An 18357-nucleotide genomic window follows, 5' to 3' on the forward strand; every position below is an offset into this window, starting at 1 on the left:
TGTACAAACTCGATACACTCATACACGGAATTTGCCCTGGCATACGGGAAAGTGGAAATGGATGAAAAAAAAATTATAAACAGCGTGAAAGGGCTGCAGAGGGCCAATTTTCATCCGGAGGCATTTTTCTTTATTAAAAAATTCATCCGAATATTGGCTGGACTTTTTTTCACGCTCCCAAGTGCACTTGGAATGATAATGTTGGGTTGAGTGTCTATTTTTGGTATTTTCCAGTGCTCAAGAATTCTTGTGAGACATTTCCACGGAAAATAAGGAAAATTGAGGGTTATTGCTGGTTTATTATTCGAAATTTTTACCGAGGAATGGGGTCATGATTTTTTTCAGCAGAGTTTTATTATTTTTAATCAAGGAAGTTGAATTCATATGAGGTGCATCTGGTCTTTAAAAATTTTAGGTCAGTTTTTTTTTATTTGTTTAAAGTGTTGATGCCCAGAGCTAAGTTCTTTACACTATCTTCACTTTACAATTCACGTCCTTTCTTTAGGTTGAAATATTAAGTATTTCAAATTTTTTAATTACACGCTTTTAGATATTTACATATCTCTTTGATGTACTTATGGTCAGCAACATCCGCTAATTTTTTCCACATCAGTTTGCGAATTTTCTTAGGATAAAAAGGGCTTCAGTAGAATTTTGTGTGTGGAATGTTTTTTAACCGTTCGTCAGTTGTAAAATAAATTTGTTGCCATCGAGACACGCCGTAAAGTCTCGGGTCAAGTCGCACCTCGCAAGCTCAAAATAATAACGTCTTCAATAATGATTTTTCAACAATTAGTGGAATAATCGACTTCGATATTTTTCTGACAGTGATTTTCGCGGATATTCTCACGTTTAAAATAATCCACGTTCATGAATAAACTAGAGAGGAAGTTTATTTGATAGATAATGTACAAACACTTCAACTCAAGGTTTTTTCATTTCATAAAAGCTAAATATCATCTCCCAAGCATTTTATGCTGTACGGATATCCGAGTTAAGTCGAGTGGTGACGGAATAGGGACGCCAATGCCTTCTGAATTTTTTAAACACAATTTCCTGTCGACGTCTAAAATGCAGCTTTTGTATTCCCCTCAGTTACTGAGGGTGTCGAGAGAACGAGCAAGTGCTCAGGAAAAAAACATACCGGACTTTCTACTCATTCATTCACATCCACCCCGGGAATTTAATTAATTACGACTTCATTCGGAAATCCCATTTCGTTAATTTTATCCTCACCCTCTAACCCCCGCCCCCCCTCCCGCAACAAGTACAGAGAAAAAAAAATTGTCATTAGAAAGATAAAGATAGTGAACGATAAAAAAAAAGAACCAAAAAGAAAAAAAAAAGATTATTTTGTCGGATTTACTTAGTCTCTTTAATTACTTCATTATTTGTCTCTCTTGACACGGGTACAATAAATTTTTCCCAACTTAAGGGGGAGTGGAGTCACGAAAAAAATGATGGGATATATTTTTCTCCTTTTAACCCGACGGTTTTTCTCTTCGCGCGTTGCAGAAACTTAATTAAGCCCCCAGTGCGTTTTTCATTTGTCGCAGCATCTCTACCTTTTCTCCGAGGTTTATGAAGGTATTCTAGTCGTAGAACAACTGCGAAACGGGTCGAGTGAAGAAATATATAGAAATCAGAGAGATACAAAAGTCCAATGACATTACAATTGTCTTCTCGGGACAATGAAGTTTATTATTTTCGGTGGTTTCTTCTTGTTCTCATATTTATGTGCGAAGTCGGGGGAATAATAATGGAAACTGGGTTTGAATTAGAATAGATTACATTGGGTAAAATTAGGTAATCTTACGTCAGGATAAAATCGATCATCATGTATTAATTTTTAATGAAACCATTCTGAACCGAATTTAGTCCTGAAAGTTCACTAATGGAACCACGAAGGGAATAGAAATTTTAGACAAATCCAGAGGGTGAATCGACGGATGAAGTTTAGTTTTATCACCAAAATTAGCCTCCCAAGTCCAATTTCTCCAACAAACGACCTAAATAGTGGTTGATTGTCATTTCGTCCTACGCTTTCCCCTCTAGAGGTCTAATTATATCCAAAATATTTTTTCGCGTAATTGACGTTCCGAAACAATGAAGACGTCTGGACAAATGGCCACAAGTGTGCACACACACACACCCACACTCAGCTTCCAATAAAAATTAGCAAATCGAAAAAAATATCCCTTACAATACTTTCATTTAGAATCAATAAATTGCCGATTCGATTTTATCCAAAACGCAAATAGAAATCAGGTTTAGCTCTCCATAAAATATTTGTGACGATCTATTTCATCAAATTAGTCCAATTAATATGAATCGTTTCTCCGAGTACACAATGTATCAACCCCATTCGATTAATCCCCATTATTAGTTTTAATTTACATTCAGCTATTGGCTCCTTTACTCGAGAAATTAATTTTAATTTAACCATTGCCATTCTGATCAAACAAATCTTACCCAAAATCCCCCACTTAAACGTCAGATAACTAATGAGAACTCTGCATAACAGTCGAATGTACTATTCACAATTAGACTAGCTATTAATAAACCCAAGGCGGCCCTTAAACCCCCTTTCCTCTGTTCCCATAAACTTCATTTACCATCTCGTGTGTATACTAGATCTTCAACTAATTGGATTTTCCCAGAGCGTTGGCATTGTCCAAAGGGCCAATTTCCAAAGCCCCAGTGTACCTTTCTATCGTACCTCGAGTCCTCATAAATTTGAACCTGAATCGAACCAAGAGCTTCAATGACTCCACCCATAGAAGATGAAAAAGAAAATGAATGAGGGAGTTAAGAGGGTGAGAGAGAAGGAAGACTTCTGTTACTTTGAAATGAAAGAAACGGCAAAATGGTAGCACCGCAGAGACTCACTCAGAATTATATTTGTCTGTATGTGTGTGGTTCAATGGAACTGTTTTATGGGTCTCGCCTTATTAGATCCAACTCCGATTGCCGGGGGAATTGGAAGAGGTGAATTTGGGTGATATAGAGTCGAGTGGGTAGACAGAGACGACGTGCGATAAAGCAATTGCGGTGGAACACTCGTTTTTTTCAAGATCTGTAAGATGAGGGGTGAGGGAGTGGTGGGGTAGTTTTTACATTTTTATTTTCATCAGAATAATGATGCGCGTCATGAGGACGTTGAAGGAAATCTTGTCCTATTTATGATACCACAAGGACACAAATTAATTTATCCACATAAACCATCGGCTAACTTCATGTGTGAGACTCTTTATTGGGAAATGTAACCGCCATATATTCATATTCGAGGCGGGAAATACGAATTGGGCGCACAGAGCGTGCATTGAGTCTCGTACTATTTAAAACTATCACAGAAAACCGGAATTATGTTATTATCATTTCTAAGTTTGAGACTCTCGTGGTCATTGTTATTGTAAATCATGTTGACATCCGGATGGATGGCGCGTTGAATTTCAGCGTTGGGTACAACATTATTGTGGCTCTATTCGTTTGAGAAAATCATCGAAATGCAAATCGAAACAAATGCGAAACCCCTGACACTTTTCATAATAATAAATTATTTATCCCGTCATTTAAATAATAACATATTTCGAATATTTTCTCTGCTTGATATTGCAGTTTTTCGTTCTTCTTTTAAATTTTCCAAAAACCTTTTTTCCATTAATTTTGAGCAATATTGGAATTATTCAAATAAATGTAGTTAATTACATTGTTTGTAAAGCTGTTATTGTTGGGAATTAGTTGGCTGCAACTAATTCCCAACAATAACCGCAGTATCTAGCAATTTATACATCGAATGCGATAATGCTACCATTTGCTTGTCCACCTACGATCGGATATCAGCCACTCAGTCCTATGGCTTAGCATAATTTATCTGTATTGTATACCTAACACCCCAGAATGTAATAGCCGTCAGAGTAAGTTACCTCGACTGCTCCTCGCCACTAGAACATTACCAATAGCTATCCAATACATCCTCAATGGATTCACCTAAATATTCGTTATTCATTCCAAATTGAAATTGTGGAGAAAATGCATGAATACCGTCATTATGGCATTGATTCATATTTTTAGTTAGAGAAAAAACTTTTATGGAATATCTGCTTCGAAAAATCCCTTTCCGCGTACTAATTTTAATGCGTAAACTGGCACTTTTCCTCACACCTTCAATTTATAAACAAAAAGTTTTGTTTTATTTACTCAAACCTACAGATTTATAACGCTACTACGAAAATTTATGCCTCGTTTTTGCCCTTCACTTTTCGCTTACAGATTTCACTCCTCATTTACAAGTTTTATTGTTTATTTACAACTAGAGGTTCCTCCATATGCCACCACAATTTTTCCCCCCGTAAATGGCATTCGGTCTCACGGTCCTTAAAATTGATGGTTAGCTGTCCATGAAAATTCACTTTTTTCTGGTAGTGAAGCCCTAAAATCGATGAGAATCACTTGTTCCTGGGTAATTTTGTTGCAACATTAACTCTGCAAAACGAGAATAGTGAGAATTGAGGGAGGAAATGAACGGATGAGGAATCATCCCCCCCCCTTCCCAACCCCTCTCCCTCTTATCATTCTTCCTCCCGTGGGAATAAATCACTTGAACAGGAGAAAACGATCGATCAAGATGCAGAAAGTAATGGGAGGAATTTTTTTTTCTATCATTCAACAGACCACGAAATAGAAACTCGAAACTGACTACTGATAATAAAGGAAATATCGTACTTCAGACAATAGAGGCACTCGATAACAAGCCGTAATATAAAACTCATTGTAATGGCTCCTCCAGGGGTTTTTTTGAGTTTTCAATTTTATAGAGAGTTTTATATACGAATTGAGAGGTAGAAATTTCCGTAACGAGTTTTACCACCGGGTATTTCTTGTTCCATACCGACTACCTGTAGACAACCTTCAATGGGAAGCCATTATGGAAAGGTATAAAATTGGTAGAGAGAAGAGGTACGACGACGATATTTTTTATTCGTCGCATTGTTGGATGGAAAACATGGAAAATTCGAAATCGTTAACATGAGGTACTGCCAAGTAAATGAAAACGGCTGTCGTCTTCAGCTTCCTTCGTCTACGAAGCCATATATGATGTCAAGATGCAGTAAAAGTCATCTTCTGGTTGAGGAGAGCAGTAGTGCAAAACGATCTTTGAGATGAAGTCAGAATAGTAAGGGATCGAGAATAGTTTAGCAATTTCATTTACAATTGTAAAAATTGTAATGAGCCAGGTTTGGGCCCTACCCAATTCTCTCAAATGAGTCCGTTTAATTCATCAGCCGCAAACCGTCTCTTGAACTGCCGAATCAATTTTTATTGTCGTTCAATTGGTTTTTATTCCCCTGTACATTTTCTATCCGATCAAATGGCCCAGACGTGATCGGCTTCAGTTAGAACCCACTCGTGATAATAGCGAATGGTTCGCTGTACTCGGGTATTATGGCATTATTACCATTTACATTGGAGAGCACCGGCTGTACTCCAGCACCCCACCATCCTAAAACCAAACGGGACTTTCGTTAGTGCACACATTCTGTCTAATGAGTTATAATCGGTATTAAATCATTGACGAAGGACTTACTCACGTATGTAACAGACGTGGGGATATTATCAGGATACTTCATACCCGACTCTGTTATGGAATGATATCGGATATACAGTAGTGGTATTCAGATATCTCCTTCGAAAATGTGTTTTTCGGGTTTTCCTATTTTTTCAGATAATTTTTATTAGGTTTTAAAAATGAAAATCCATATTTTCAACATGTCCTTCAAAAGTGTGAATGAGGTAGGAAGGGGGACAGGATTAATCTCGATAGAATTTTATAAGAAAATTTTACTGATTATTTTTCCCACCCAAATTTCAGCCAATAGAATTGCACCATTTGTTGATATTTTGTATAGCCTACCTCGAATATCAGCGATAATTTTTTGAATATTTTGGTAAACAAACGACACTTAACCAAATAAACCTCTTTTCATGTCATGGCACAATTCTCTTGGCCTAAATTTGGATAGGAAAAATAATCCCCTGAATACCACTCGAGCTTCAAAATTATAGAATATTTCCCTCTAGGTTCCCTGCATACAAATGAAGTCGTCAAGTTTTTCAGGAAAAATCACTCGTGCTTCGCACTCGTGATTTTTTAGCCTGAAAAACTTGACTCCTTCATTTGTTTGCAACGAATCTATCGGGAAATATTCGATAATTTTGAACCACTTGTGGTATTATATGTGAAAAAATGAGGAGTCCAGACCGGGATTCGAACCCGTGACCTTCCGATTATGCATCGGGTGCCCTTCCAACTCGTCTGTAAATATACTATTCCCTTTAAAAAATTGAAAAATTAACAATTTAATAATTGAAACCATGGAAACTAAATACCTGAAACTAATTTCCTACGAGAAAACTAGATTCGGTTGACCTATGCATCGCCTGACGGAGATAATAATTAAATTAAGTCATAAATTATTAATTATAAACACTGATAACAAATTTTATAATAAAAAGGAACCATTGATACCCAACAATTCAACTTCTACCCTCTTATCTACCCAATTTTACATTCCGAAGTTTTATTTCTATCGCGTGGATGAATTTCACGCATCAGTTTTTTTTAAAGTCAAATATTCGTCAACATTCAACTGCCTGTCACTATTTAACGTGAGGCCAGTAGTAGTCCGTCGTAAAATCACCCCCAGATTTATAATTTATCGAGCCCATTCTGTGAAACACAACTGAGAGGTAAAAAATATCGAAAAAAATGTACAAACGCTCAAGTACGTAGTCACCCGATTATCGATTGACGGTTCAAGTAAACGACATCCGGTGCACCACCACCAAAGTGATTTGTTACTGACTCGTTTGACCGCAATTCACTTTATCCTCCCTCTCTGCTTCCGTTCACCCTCTCAGTTATTTAACGTTAGGTTTTTTTCCAATGCCATTTCTCGTCGACATCGCCCACAGTGGTATAATTGAGCTGTTAGAGAGATCAATTTTGAATTACCCGCCATATAGGGACAGCCCAGAGGGGTTTAATTTCCGAATATTTTTGGCTATTTTCACCGAGTCCTAATGGCACTCACATGAGAATCGAGAACATCTGGCGCTTAACCTCCCAAATGTAAATGTTTCAAAACTGCTAATTAACTTGCTCGTTACACTCGTTAAATGCTGACGGGGTAATTGTATTAATGAAAATCAAAGTTTGCAGTGAAGGATCGTAGGGAGATTAGGAGGTGTGATAACTGGTGTCACTTTCATTAGTCGGCAATTCCAGCAGATAAACAATCTGATTTATTAGAGATTATTGAGCTACATTAATAGTGATTTTTGATTTAGGACGTAATTAATCGATAATTACATTTATCTGTTATGAAGGGTGAGTGCTATTTATTTGGCACTTCAATTTTCTATGTTTCTACGGTACCATTTTTCCTCAGGGTCGCGTGGAAAATAATGACCGCGCGGAGAGAACAGTCTGTGAAAAATTACTGCAAATTCTATAATATTGAAATGTATTTTACTCACACGTAAAAAACCCTATCAATACTCCAAAGATTGTAATAAATTTTGCAATCAATTATACGTGGCTTTGTATTATTTACTGAACAGCACCATAAAATTTGATAGAAATTTTTAAAAAATTTCTATCTACGTCAGGTTATTCTATTGGGCCATCCTTCAATTTTTTACTGTGCCATAAAGCAATTTTTCGGTAACTCATTGTGATTGGTTAACGATGAGCGTCGAATGTAGCCGATTATTGCCGATGTTGGACGTTATGGGAAGTGTTGCATCAGACATTGAATTTTTACGAGACAGATATAGAAGTTTTCCTAAGGCAATAGAGACATTTTACTACATAAAAAGAAATTTTGGATCAAAATTACACCTCTGAGGGCCAAACATCTGACGAAATCACAATGAACCACTTTTTAGGTCAAGTTTTGTTGGAAAAATTCAACTGGGGGGGCTAATTTTCCTGATGAAACTAACCCTCGCCCCTCCTTTGGCCTGCAGTTTGCGTCAAGATTATAAGGCAGCACAGTAATTTTTATCGAAACCACACTATAAACATTGTCAAATTTTTCTCTTCGTACAAATCTCATTTCAATGTTCTTTTTCAACAAATAAATAAATTTCACGATAATCGTCGATCAGTTTATACGAAATATGAATTCTAAATTATTGATTGTCACTAACTAAATACCATTTTTCAACAATTACGTTATCATCAATTGTCATTTCCATTTGACGGCGTAAATTCGCTTATCAAAATCATATCAAACGTCATGGTTCACATTTCACATAACACAATCCATTATCATTCCTGGATTCGCCCTCTTTGAAAATCCATGAGTTGCTGGTGGCAAACCAACGAGCCTCTCCCCCATCCCTTTGCCATCTTACTCATCCTGCCTGAACCGAGGGATATCCACCGTGCATTTAGCCAGACTAGAGCGCATTGTCCAACGATAGTAATTCAGCGGGACGTTCTAATTAGATTTCGCCGCTCACAGGACCGAGCGAGGGCTCTCACCGGATATATAATACCTTTGCCGCCTAGAAACACCGTGGGAAACTCGATTCCCCCCACTCACGTTTCATCCCTGATGATAATTTGATCCAGCGAATTTCGAAAAAATTTTCATTTATTAATGGTTAATTTACAGTTGTTACTGCGCTGATGAGAAAAAACTCTTCATTTTTATGATTTTTCATCAATTTTCCCGGAATAATTAAACTGCATTTTGTAATCTCTGCATATTTCGTCACAAGATTATTACGCGTTCTGAATCGCGAAAGCCATTTCCGTTGAAAAAAAATACGTAAAACATATCGCAAAATTCAAGCTGTTCCAGATCTACACGAAAAGAAAATTTTCGATAAAAATTAAACCTCTAGAGGGCGAAACGTGGGGTAAAATGACAATCAACCACTTTTGGGGTAAAGTTTTGTTGAAAAAATTAGACTTGGGAGACTAATTTTTATGATAAAACTCACCCTCGTCCCTTATTTCACCCCCTGGAGGTCCAATTTTGACCTAAAATTTCTTTCTGTGTATCGGAGGGTGTAAATTCAAAGCACTTAATCCCCTAGTTGTAAATATCAAACGTATAAAACGATTATCAAGTGATTACGTAGATTGTATATTTAGGAAATATATCGAATAATATGAAAATCAAATCGCACCTGTTCAGGTTTTTTAATTGATCAGCTGATCAATTTAAAAACCCGGGGACGGTTTTCCAGAAAGGGTGCGCTTGATAGCTTTATTAGAAAATTGAAAAATTTTAACCCTCAGCTATTTAAACAGAAGCTGATAACAATCAAATTGTCCCCCGCCCCTTCAGATAGTTTTAATAGGGAACTCATATATAACAAAAACTACTAGAACGTAACAAGTCTTCCCCTTCACTGTAAAATCTAAAAAAAATCATAAACCTGCTCGTGAATTTAAACTTTTTATGTAAGAAAATTATACCTTCAACATTTTATCCCACTGGCAGAATTGAGAATTTCATTCTCCGCAAGCTTATGGCATGGCAAATCCCTTTCTCATAAATTCCCCTTCATTTTATAGCCTCATTATTTTTATCTAAATGTAAAAAATCTTTTGTTGCAACGCTGTTCGTCTACCGCACAATAGCCCCTGGCCAGATAAAAAAAAACAACGTATGTACGCTTTTTACGTTTGGTGGAATTAACGTTAGCCATTTGCAATTTGAACAAATACGTGTATCGAGAGAGACAGAGACAGAGAGAAAAAAAAACTTCAGTCTCAGTCGGACCATCCCGTGCGGTTGCACAAAGGGGGCGAAACACATAAAAAAAAAACACAAAGAAAAATCAATGGGAAAAAACAGGAAACACGTGCCGATCTAAAATTTATTGTTTCAGAGGACTGGGAGGGAAGGGGACGAATTGGAAAAAATGGCACCACCCACTCCTGCCAATTTTTTTTTTGAGGATGGATGAGTGCCATTTATTCTCGTTATGTAAAAAAAACGAGTTGTAGATTGTTGCCAAATGGGTCAGCGATTTTTGCTTGCTAACGATTCCGAGAGAGAAGTATCCTAAAACATTTTGACTTTAATACTATTGCCTGACAATAACTAAGGTAACTAAGGTAACTCCTGGAGTTTCTGATCAGTTAAGCCCTGAAGCCCTGTAGTGGGAATTGAAGGGAGATAAAAAAAAGTCAATCAAATCCGATTGAAATTTCTTTCCACTTGACCTGTGGATATTTATTTATAATTATGAATCAATTTGTATGAGTTAAACATTAGATAGTTAATTAAAATGAAAGTTTTAAAGGAATCAATTTAGCAGCAATTTACGATCCACGTTTTACATGTGTTAAATAGAAAATTATACGTTAATAAAAAATAATGTATTGGACTTTACATTTCAAACTGTTCATCAACAATTAATTTACAGTTGGATTGAATAGGTTTTCGTACGATTTGTATTTCATTTATTCTCGTGTTTCCACTTGAGATTGGAAAATATTTTTATGAGTGAAAATTTTGAGAAGTTTAAGGTGTGATGTGTGTGCTCTATTTTCTTGGGTCTAAGCAGAGGTACATGAGTGGGACTATTGTTAATGTGAGTCATCAGGTCCAGGGTGGGGTAGCCCTTTAGTATTTTTAGTTAATTCCCCTAATGAAACAAACCAGGCCGGTTGTCCCTTTCGAACGTTATAAAATAAAACAGAATAAAATAACATTCCCACGTTTGAATCATTATAACTATCATTTCCAATATAATCAATTCAAACAAAACATTCATTTGTAGTATTTCCATCATAAATTCGACCTCGGGAAAGATGGCTTATCAGTCGTTGAAGTAACTATAAGTATAAATAAACATTTCTTCTCCGATTGATTGATTTCATCCGCAGTCGATTGTAAATATCGGGGAATGGGTTGGGTAGGGGTCAATAGTACTGTAATCCATCGAGAAATGTATATACCAGGAGCTATGAAAGATGGAGAACGCTAGGATTGAAGAGGAAGAGAGATATTGTAGATTGAGAGAGAGAGAGACGGAGAAATAGTGAGTTCAAGGCATTGAAAGTGCTTGGTTCACGAACTCGCGTGGCACGGTTATCTGGATTAACTCCGTGGATTCCTGGAGGGAACCACTGATAAATAACAGACGATTACCAACCCTGTCGGCTCTAACCACGTATCGAAATCCTGAATTCCAGTTACACTAGCTCTTTACCCCTTCCTATCGTCATCACCCCCATGGACTGGAGATATTGATGGGAAATCCAACCGCACTATTGGGTGGGTCGGGTTACAAATGGAATGGATGCACTGGAGTGATCGAAATATTTGAACTCCTGCTGTTTTCTCGACTCATTTTCCCTCTGCATTTACGGAACGAGGGAAATGAGAGAAGGAATCAGAGACATCGGCAATAATAATAATCAAATTTTGTGGGAAGAGTGATTGCATACCTTTGACGGTTGTTTTCTACAGAAAAAATTGCTGAACTTGAGTTTGTTTATAAATTACAAAAGTGGCTAAAAAATTTTACATAACATGTTAGAAATGGGATAGATATAATGATTCAAACGTGTGAATGTTATTTTATTCTCTTTTATTTTATACGTTCGAAAGGGACAACCGCTCTGGTGCGTTTCCTTAGAGGAAGTCACTAAGAGGACTAAACGGCCACAACACCCTGGACCTGATGACTCGCATTAACAATAGTCACACTCATCCACCTCTGGTTAGACCCAAGAAAACAGAGCACACACATCACACCGTAAACTTCTCAGAGTTTTCACTCATAAAAATATTTTCCAATCTCAAGTGGAAACACCAGAATAAAAGAAATATAAATCGTAGAAAGACCTATTCAATCCAACTGTAAATTAATTTTTCATAAATAGTTTGAAATGTAGACTCCAATATAACAGTTTCGCAATTTTTTACAGAAAATTTAGGTAAAAGTTACGAAAGGCTGCGAACAAATTCGGTAATAATTCCGTGAAAGAATTATGGAAAAGACGTTTTTAGTGAATATTTCTCTCCGAAAAGTTCGTACTTTGCTGCCGCATGAGTAGGAGGAAAGTGAATACTTTCCGCGCTAGGGCAATATGACTTTTCGCCCTTGGGACACAACCTACTATTCGTCCTTTAAACCGGCCGACTTGTATCCATTTAATCACTTCCCAAGCCCTGTCTTTTACCCCATGACTTTTTTTCGCTCTCTTCGGCGCAACAAAATTGTTGACAAAAGAGATTCAACTCTGGATATCAGTTTACATGAGAAAATCCTTTGATCCACCCCTGGAATTTTGTTTAATCTCCGCCGCGTCCTTGCGATCATGTCGACACGCTAGACTAGCATCGATCCGTCTTGACCGAGGGAAAATATAGGGCCCGGATTAAACGATTCACACGGGTATAATGCCAAACGCTCCGTGAAACTTTTGAGTTAGAAACGGCGAGAGGCAGTCGAGTGGATTAAAAGATATATACCTTCACCTCTTCCAAGTTTCATACCCCGGTCCCTGTGTCTAGTGGGGGGGAAACCAGTGACAGCGAATAGCCGAAACTTCAGTCTAAATATCCGAATTAGAGTTCATTAAATTATCTGCGTAGATATTTCAAACTGTGAAGGGAGTTGCAAAGGTTTTTTGGCAGTGATTTCACTGGCATTACGCCTCGAAAAACGATCTGCTAAATATCTTCCAGAAGTCTTCAGAGGAACCATCGAAAGACCGTAAGGTCTCCTTGGGGACCCAAAAAGATTCTATAAAATTCTGTTTTTGGAAGACAATATTTCCCTCTGAGGATATTCTGAATTTAACTTTGGGAAATATTCTTAAAAAGCTCTCTCCCAGTCATAAAAATCGTCTTCTGAAGATCTTCGAAAGAATCTTTGGGGGTCACCAGGGAGATCCTCCGAGGATTCCATAATTCTTCTGAAGATTTCTCAAAGATCTTTCACAGACCGAAATTTTTCTACGCGGGATCTGTGAAAATTTTATGAAAAATAATGATTTTTATTATTCTGTTACAGGTCACCAATGGCTGAAATCGAATTTAGGCGTTATCCCCGAGTCCGGTTGGTCAGTCGATCCCTTTGGCCATGGATCCACTGTTCCCCATCTCCTGAAAGCCTCCGGAATAAGCGGGACAATAATCCAACGGATCCACTACGCCTGGAAGCAGTGGTTCGCCAAGAAGCAATACGGTGACTTCGTCTGGCTACAGCCATGGGACCAAATTGGTGCCTACGACATCCTGACCCACAACCAGCCCTTCGACATCTACAACATCAAGCATTCCTGTGGCCCGCACCCCCACGTCTGTTTGAACTTCGATTTCCGGAAGATTCGAGGCGAATACACGGAGTACTCAGTGCGAGCAGTTGACATCACTCCCAACAACGTCAAACAGATGTCAGAATTGCTGCTGGAGCAATACTCTAGAACAGGTTCACTCTTTCCCCACAATGTTGTCCTGATTCCCCTCGGTGACGACTTCAGATACGACCAACAGATCGAGTGGGATCAACAATACACCAACTACAAAATTCTGGTGGACTACATCAACAGCAGAAAGGAAGAGTACAACGCTGAGATAATTTTTGGAACTCCGAAGGACTATTTCCACGAGATTCAGAAACGAACGGAAAAATTTCCCACGTTGGGAGGGGACTTTTTCGTCTACTCCGACATCTTCAGCGAGGGAAGACCCGCCTACTGGAGTGGCTATTTTACAACTCGTCCTTACATGAAGATCCTCGACCGAGAACTCGAAGCAAATCTACGATCCGCTGAGATTCTCTACTCCATTGCTCTGAACGTGGCTCGTCAGAGTGGCCATGACATCAAACTCTACGAGACGTACTTTGAGAAACTAGTAAAGGCTAGAAGGAACCTTGGACTCTTTCAGCATCACGATGCCATCACGGGAACATCTAAATCCTTCGTCATGAAAGATTACGCCCTGAAAATGTTCGAGTCTATTTCCGACATGACAAGTCTCCAAAGTTTCGCTATACAATCCTTATCGGCGATAAAAGTAAAAACAAATTCCATCTACGTTCTACCGGAGTCTGACCGGGACAGCTATGAGAAATTACCAAAAAAGATTCCAATAACCATCAATGGTCGTGAGTCACGGAGTGTCGTATTATTCAACTCATTAGCACAACCTCGACAGGAAATAGTGAGTTTGCGAGTTAATTCTCACAGAGTTCGAGTGCTGGATCCCAAGGGTACCCCAGTACCTTATCAAATAGCACCTGTTATGAATGCAACAAGTATAACTCACGACACCTACGTTCTTCTCTTCGTGGCTGACCTAAAACCCTTGACCATAGCAACTTATCAAATTGAACACAGTGACAAGGTCCCAATGGAGTCAATTTCCACAGTCTACTGCAATAGATGCGGAAAAGACAGTGTATTTCCAATAAAACCAATGCAATCCAGTGATATACAGCTGGAGAATCACCGCATGAAGCTCCTTTTTGATGGACAAACAGGATTTTTGAAGAGAGTCACGAAAAAGTCCACTGGCAAAGTCATGCAATGCGCTATTCAGTTCGCTGCATATGCTTCAGCACAGTTTCATTCTGGTGCATATCTCTTCATGCCTGATCCAAATCTCAGGGATCAGGATAAGGATATCTTGGAGGCTTATACACCACACCAGAAGATCTACATTGTGTCAGGGAGTTTGAGTTCCAGATTGACAGCTGAGTATGGTAAGCTATTAGCTCACCATGTCTCCATCTTCCACCATGATGGTCCACTGGCAGATGCCATCTACCTCAGGAACGTCGTGGATTTCGAAACACCTCCCAAGAACAGGGAGACGGAAATGTTCATGAGAATACAGACTGATATTTTGAATGGAGATCCACCTGAATTTTATACTGATCTGAATGGACATCAGATGATCAAACGAAGGAAAATCGAGAGAATTGGAATCGAGGGGAATTATTATCCTATCACTGCCATGACTTACATCGAAGATAGTGCACACAGGCTGACACTGGTGGTCAATCATGCGCAGGGGGCGGCAAGCTATCAGCCCGGTTGGCTGGAGGTCATGTTGGATAGACGAACTCTTTACGATGATTCACGAGGAATGGGTGAAGGACTGCTTGATAATAGAAAGACTGTTATCAAGCATTGGATGCTACTGGAGGACATCAATGGGGAGAAGGACCAATACTCCAAGCCTTCTCTGTTCGCTAATCACATCAGCAATGCACTCAATTATCCCATCAATATGTTCATTGTTGATGGCAATGAAAGTGATATTAAGATGAAATCTGAAGTGAAGCTGTTGAGTCAGAGCTTTCCATGTGATCTCCATCTGCTTAATTTGAGGACCAATCATGATCAGAAACTGCCACATTTTCCAGTCAGCAGTGCTTTAATGGTCTTACACAGACAGGGATACAGTTGCGTTGTTGGCGCCGACGTAGCGTTGAAACATTGTCCACTGAGTGATAAATTGAGTTCGGGGACTGGATTTTATAAGTTGGGGAGTGTCAATGTTACGAGGACTACTGTAACTGGAACGAGAAGCAAAAAATATCTTGAGGATGGGTTTATGGGAATTAATCCTATGCCCATGGAGATCGAGACTTATAATGTGCAATTCTCACAGTGATATTCCAAGGGGGGTTGGGGACTTCATTTTTAGGGGGAGCTGGTGTCACTGAATATTTTTTATTATTGGGGAGGTAAGGGACAAATGGGAGACGAGTGTTGATGTAGCTTGCTCTGGAAATATCTTGAGAGTTCAAGAGAATTTGGGAAAATCTCTGTTTGTGATTGTTTCTGATTACCTCTATGATACACTGATAGAAGAATTCAATCGATGTTAACGAGGTTCGCTAATTGTTACTGAAAGGCGTTGGTGAATTAGAACAACTTGATATTCATGGCGTGTTCAGTCGAGGGAACCACTCGGTAAGTGTTATTGAATGGGTTAGTTGCCGTAAAAAATGAGTTGGTCTTTAATGATTAATGTGGAGTACATAATGAATTTTGGGGTAAGAGGAAGTTTTCAACTTTCAATGAGTATACAATGACCAGAGAACAAAGGACAATGATTTTGGGATGAAGTGACTTTTTTAGAGATTTGACACGATGATTCTAATGGATTGGAATTTTTCTCCTTTTTCGTACTTAATCAGTGCAGAAATGATTGAATGATTAAAAATTAATGATAAATTCAGTATTCTTTATTCTTAACCTGTCTGTTCGTCCAAGGAAATTTATTTTATTGGATTAACAAGATTGGTAGGGAATTAAAACGAATATGTAGATCATTCAGACGAACTAGAAAAAGAGATTCATTCGGTAATATCAACGGAATTCTTCTAGTAGTGTCCCTTGATAAATTTTATTGGAGTTCACTGTTTCGGAAGTACTTGCAGAATACTATATGAGAAAAACCCGAAGTTACCATTTTATCCCTCCTCAATTTGGTCATCCTGAGAGAATAAGCGGTAACACGAATGGAAAAGAGTTCTGAAGATAATCGGAAAGGGGTAATCACATTGTTGGGATTTAGTAGAAAAATTTATTAGAAATGCACTTTGGGTTTTGGGTTTGAGCTGGAAGTTTTTAGAGAAACTTATTTGATTTAATTAGGAAATTCTTTATAGTTAAGGATCCGGTTTTTGTTACTTTTGTGTGTGCATAGAGAATCATCTTCGATAAATGGTAGATAAACAATGAACACAAATTAAGTAATGAAATGATGAGAGGAGGTTACACAAAGAAAAAAAAATGCCAAGAATATGATATTGCTAATGTCCTTTTGATATTCTTAGCCGGAAAAAATATCTCCTGTGCGAAATTTTCTTTTTAAAGATTATTGAGCAAATGGCATTGAAGGAGAGGAATCGCATTCAACAAACATTATTACCGTTCTTAATGATTCACAATTAATTCACCTGAAAAACTTGAATTCGGCAAATGTGGAAGATGATAACGGGATCTCCATCAAGGTCATGTACAACCTAATAATCAATAATAATCAAGTAATAAGCTTGAAAAATATATTTTCTTCTGATAAGAATATCAATTCTTGGTTGAAATATATTTTTTCCTCAGTGTAGTTGATAACAGATTTCATACATTGATTTCATACATTTTGTTAAAACTGAACTGTTTTCAACTTTTTCATCGAATTTTTAATGAAGGATGGAGAATAATTGATAAGAAATATATTAACTATTGAATCATGGAGTTGAGGTGAACAAAATGTTGATACTGTTCTTCCAATTTTTCGGTGCGAGTGGAAGGTAATTTTTTAAAGTGCATTTTCAAGATTTAAAAATCATTTGTACATACTAGATTTAAGTATAACAATACAGGTGACATCGTGAGTGACATTGTAATGAATATCGTGCAAAGGTCTGAGTGTGATTATCTCCATTGATTTATTAATTTGTAGCAAATAATGAGAGTGAAACGTCTGTGCAATTTCATTGAATTTTAATTATGTATGGATTGGTTTAGAACATTTTTATTGTAATTTTAATTGAAGTATAAATAATACCTATTTGGGAGAAATTTCGTGAATCTCCCTCACAAAATAAAACACTAACAGCTTGAAATATTCCGACAAAATGCAATCTGCATACCTTGACACGAATAGATATTAAAAAAACATGGGATTTATTGAATGGGGTAACACACGATATTTCGGAGCTGTGAAAATAATTCACGAGCCAATAGTGTGGTGTCAGTATTTTTCTATTTCTCTCTGATCAATTTCTACAACGCAGCGCAACATCTGTATTCTCCACTTAGTTTGTATTAGTTTTGTATTTCTATTCTCTTCAGTTATTATTTTTTTTTTAGTTTATGAAGTCCAATTTCTGGAGATATTGAATTTTCTCACGGTGTGCGCCGAGATATTAGGGAAACAGTCGTTGTAAGGATAGTGTACCATACCTACGTGTTTGTGCTGTCTTTAGGTGAAAAAAAATTAAATAAAGAAAAATTAAATAACGGAACAAGAAATGAGGTAAATTGAGCTGTATGGGAGATTGAAAAAAATCAGAGATATATAAATAGTTATAAATATGATAAATATTATTATGTATAACTGAAGAGAATGAGATAAATATATATATAATATATATTTGTAACTGGTCTCGAGTGATCTCCGCTCCTGGAAAAAAAATTTAATAAACCGACGATTAAATTATGCGGAGGGACGCTCTGATGGTTATCCGAAGGGCGGATGATCTAGTATGATTATTATTATGTAACATCCAATATTTATTGAATAAAGATAAGAAGTCGTATTTTTAAATTTATTCGTCTCTACCATCATTTCATGA

At 37.5% G+C, this 18357-nt stretch overlaps 2 protein-coding genes and 1 long non-coding RNA gene across 7 annotated transcripts in view; 1 reads left to right on the plus strand and 2 right to left on the minus strand.

Moving 5' to 3' along the window:
* LOC135163625 (alpha-mannosidase 2) overlaps nt 1–18329 on the plus strand; it is an 87743-nt gene extending 69414 nt beyond the window's left edge. For both annotated transcript variants that reach the window (XM_064123216.1, XM_064123217.1), the window contains one exon: nt 13054–18329. In XM_064123216.1, the coding sequence (XP_063979286.1) occupies nt 13054–15665 (2612 nt within the window). In that variant the 3' untranslated portion in view covers nt 15666–18329. The remainder of the gene's footprint in view (nt 1–13053) is intronic.
* The window catches only part of LOC135163632 (uncharacterized), an 81565-nt gene that overhangs the window by 32184 nt on the left and 31024 nt on the right, over nt 1–18357 (minus strand). The window lies entirely within an intron of this gene.
* The window catches only part of LOC135163633 (uncharacterized), a 36804-nt gene continuing 23094 nt past the window's right edge, over nt 4648–18357 (minus strand). The window contains exons 2-3 of the long non-coding RNA XR_010299159.1: nt 5588–5713; nt 4648–5503 (exon numbers count right to left, since the gene is read on the minus strand). This is a non-coding gene — a long non-coding RNA (uncharacterized LOC135163633). The remainder of the gene's footprint in view (nt 5504–5587; nt 5714–18357) is intronic.

Source organism: Diachasmimorpha longicaudata, chromosome 6, assembly GCF_034640455.1.
Source record: "Diachasmimorpha longicaudata isolate KC_UGA_2023 chromosome 6, iyDiaLong2, whole genome shotgun sequence".
Lineage (NCBI taxonomy): Eukaryota > Metazoa > Arthropoda > Insecta > Hymenoptera > Braconidae > Diachasmimorpha > Diachasmimorpha longicaudata.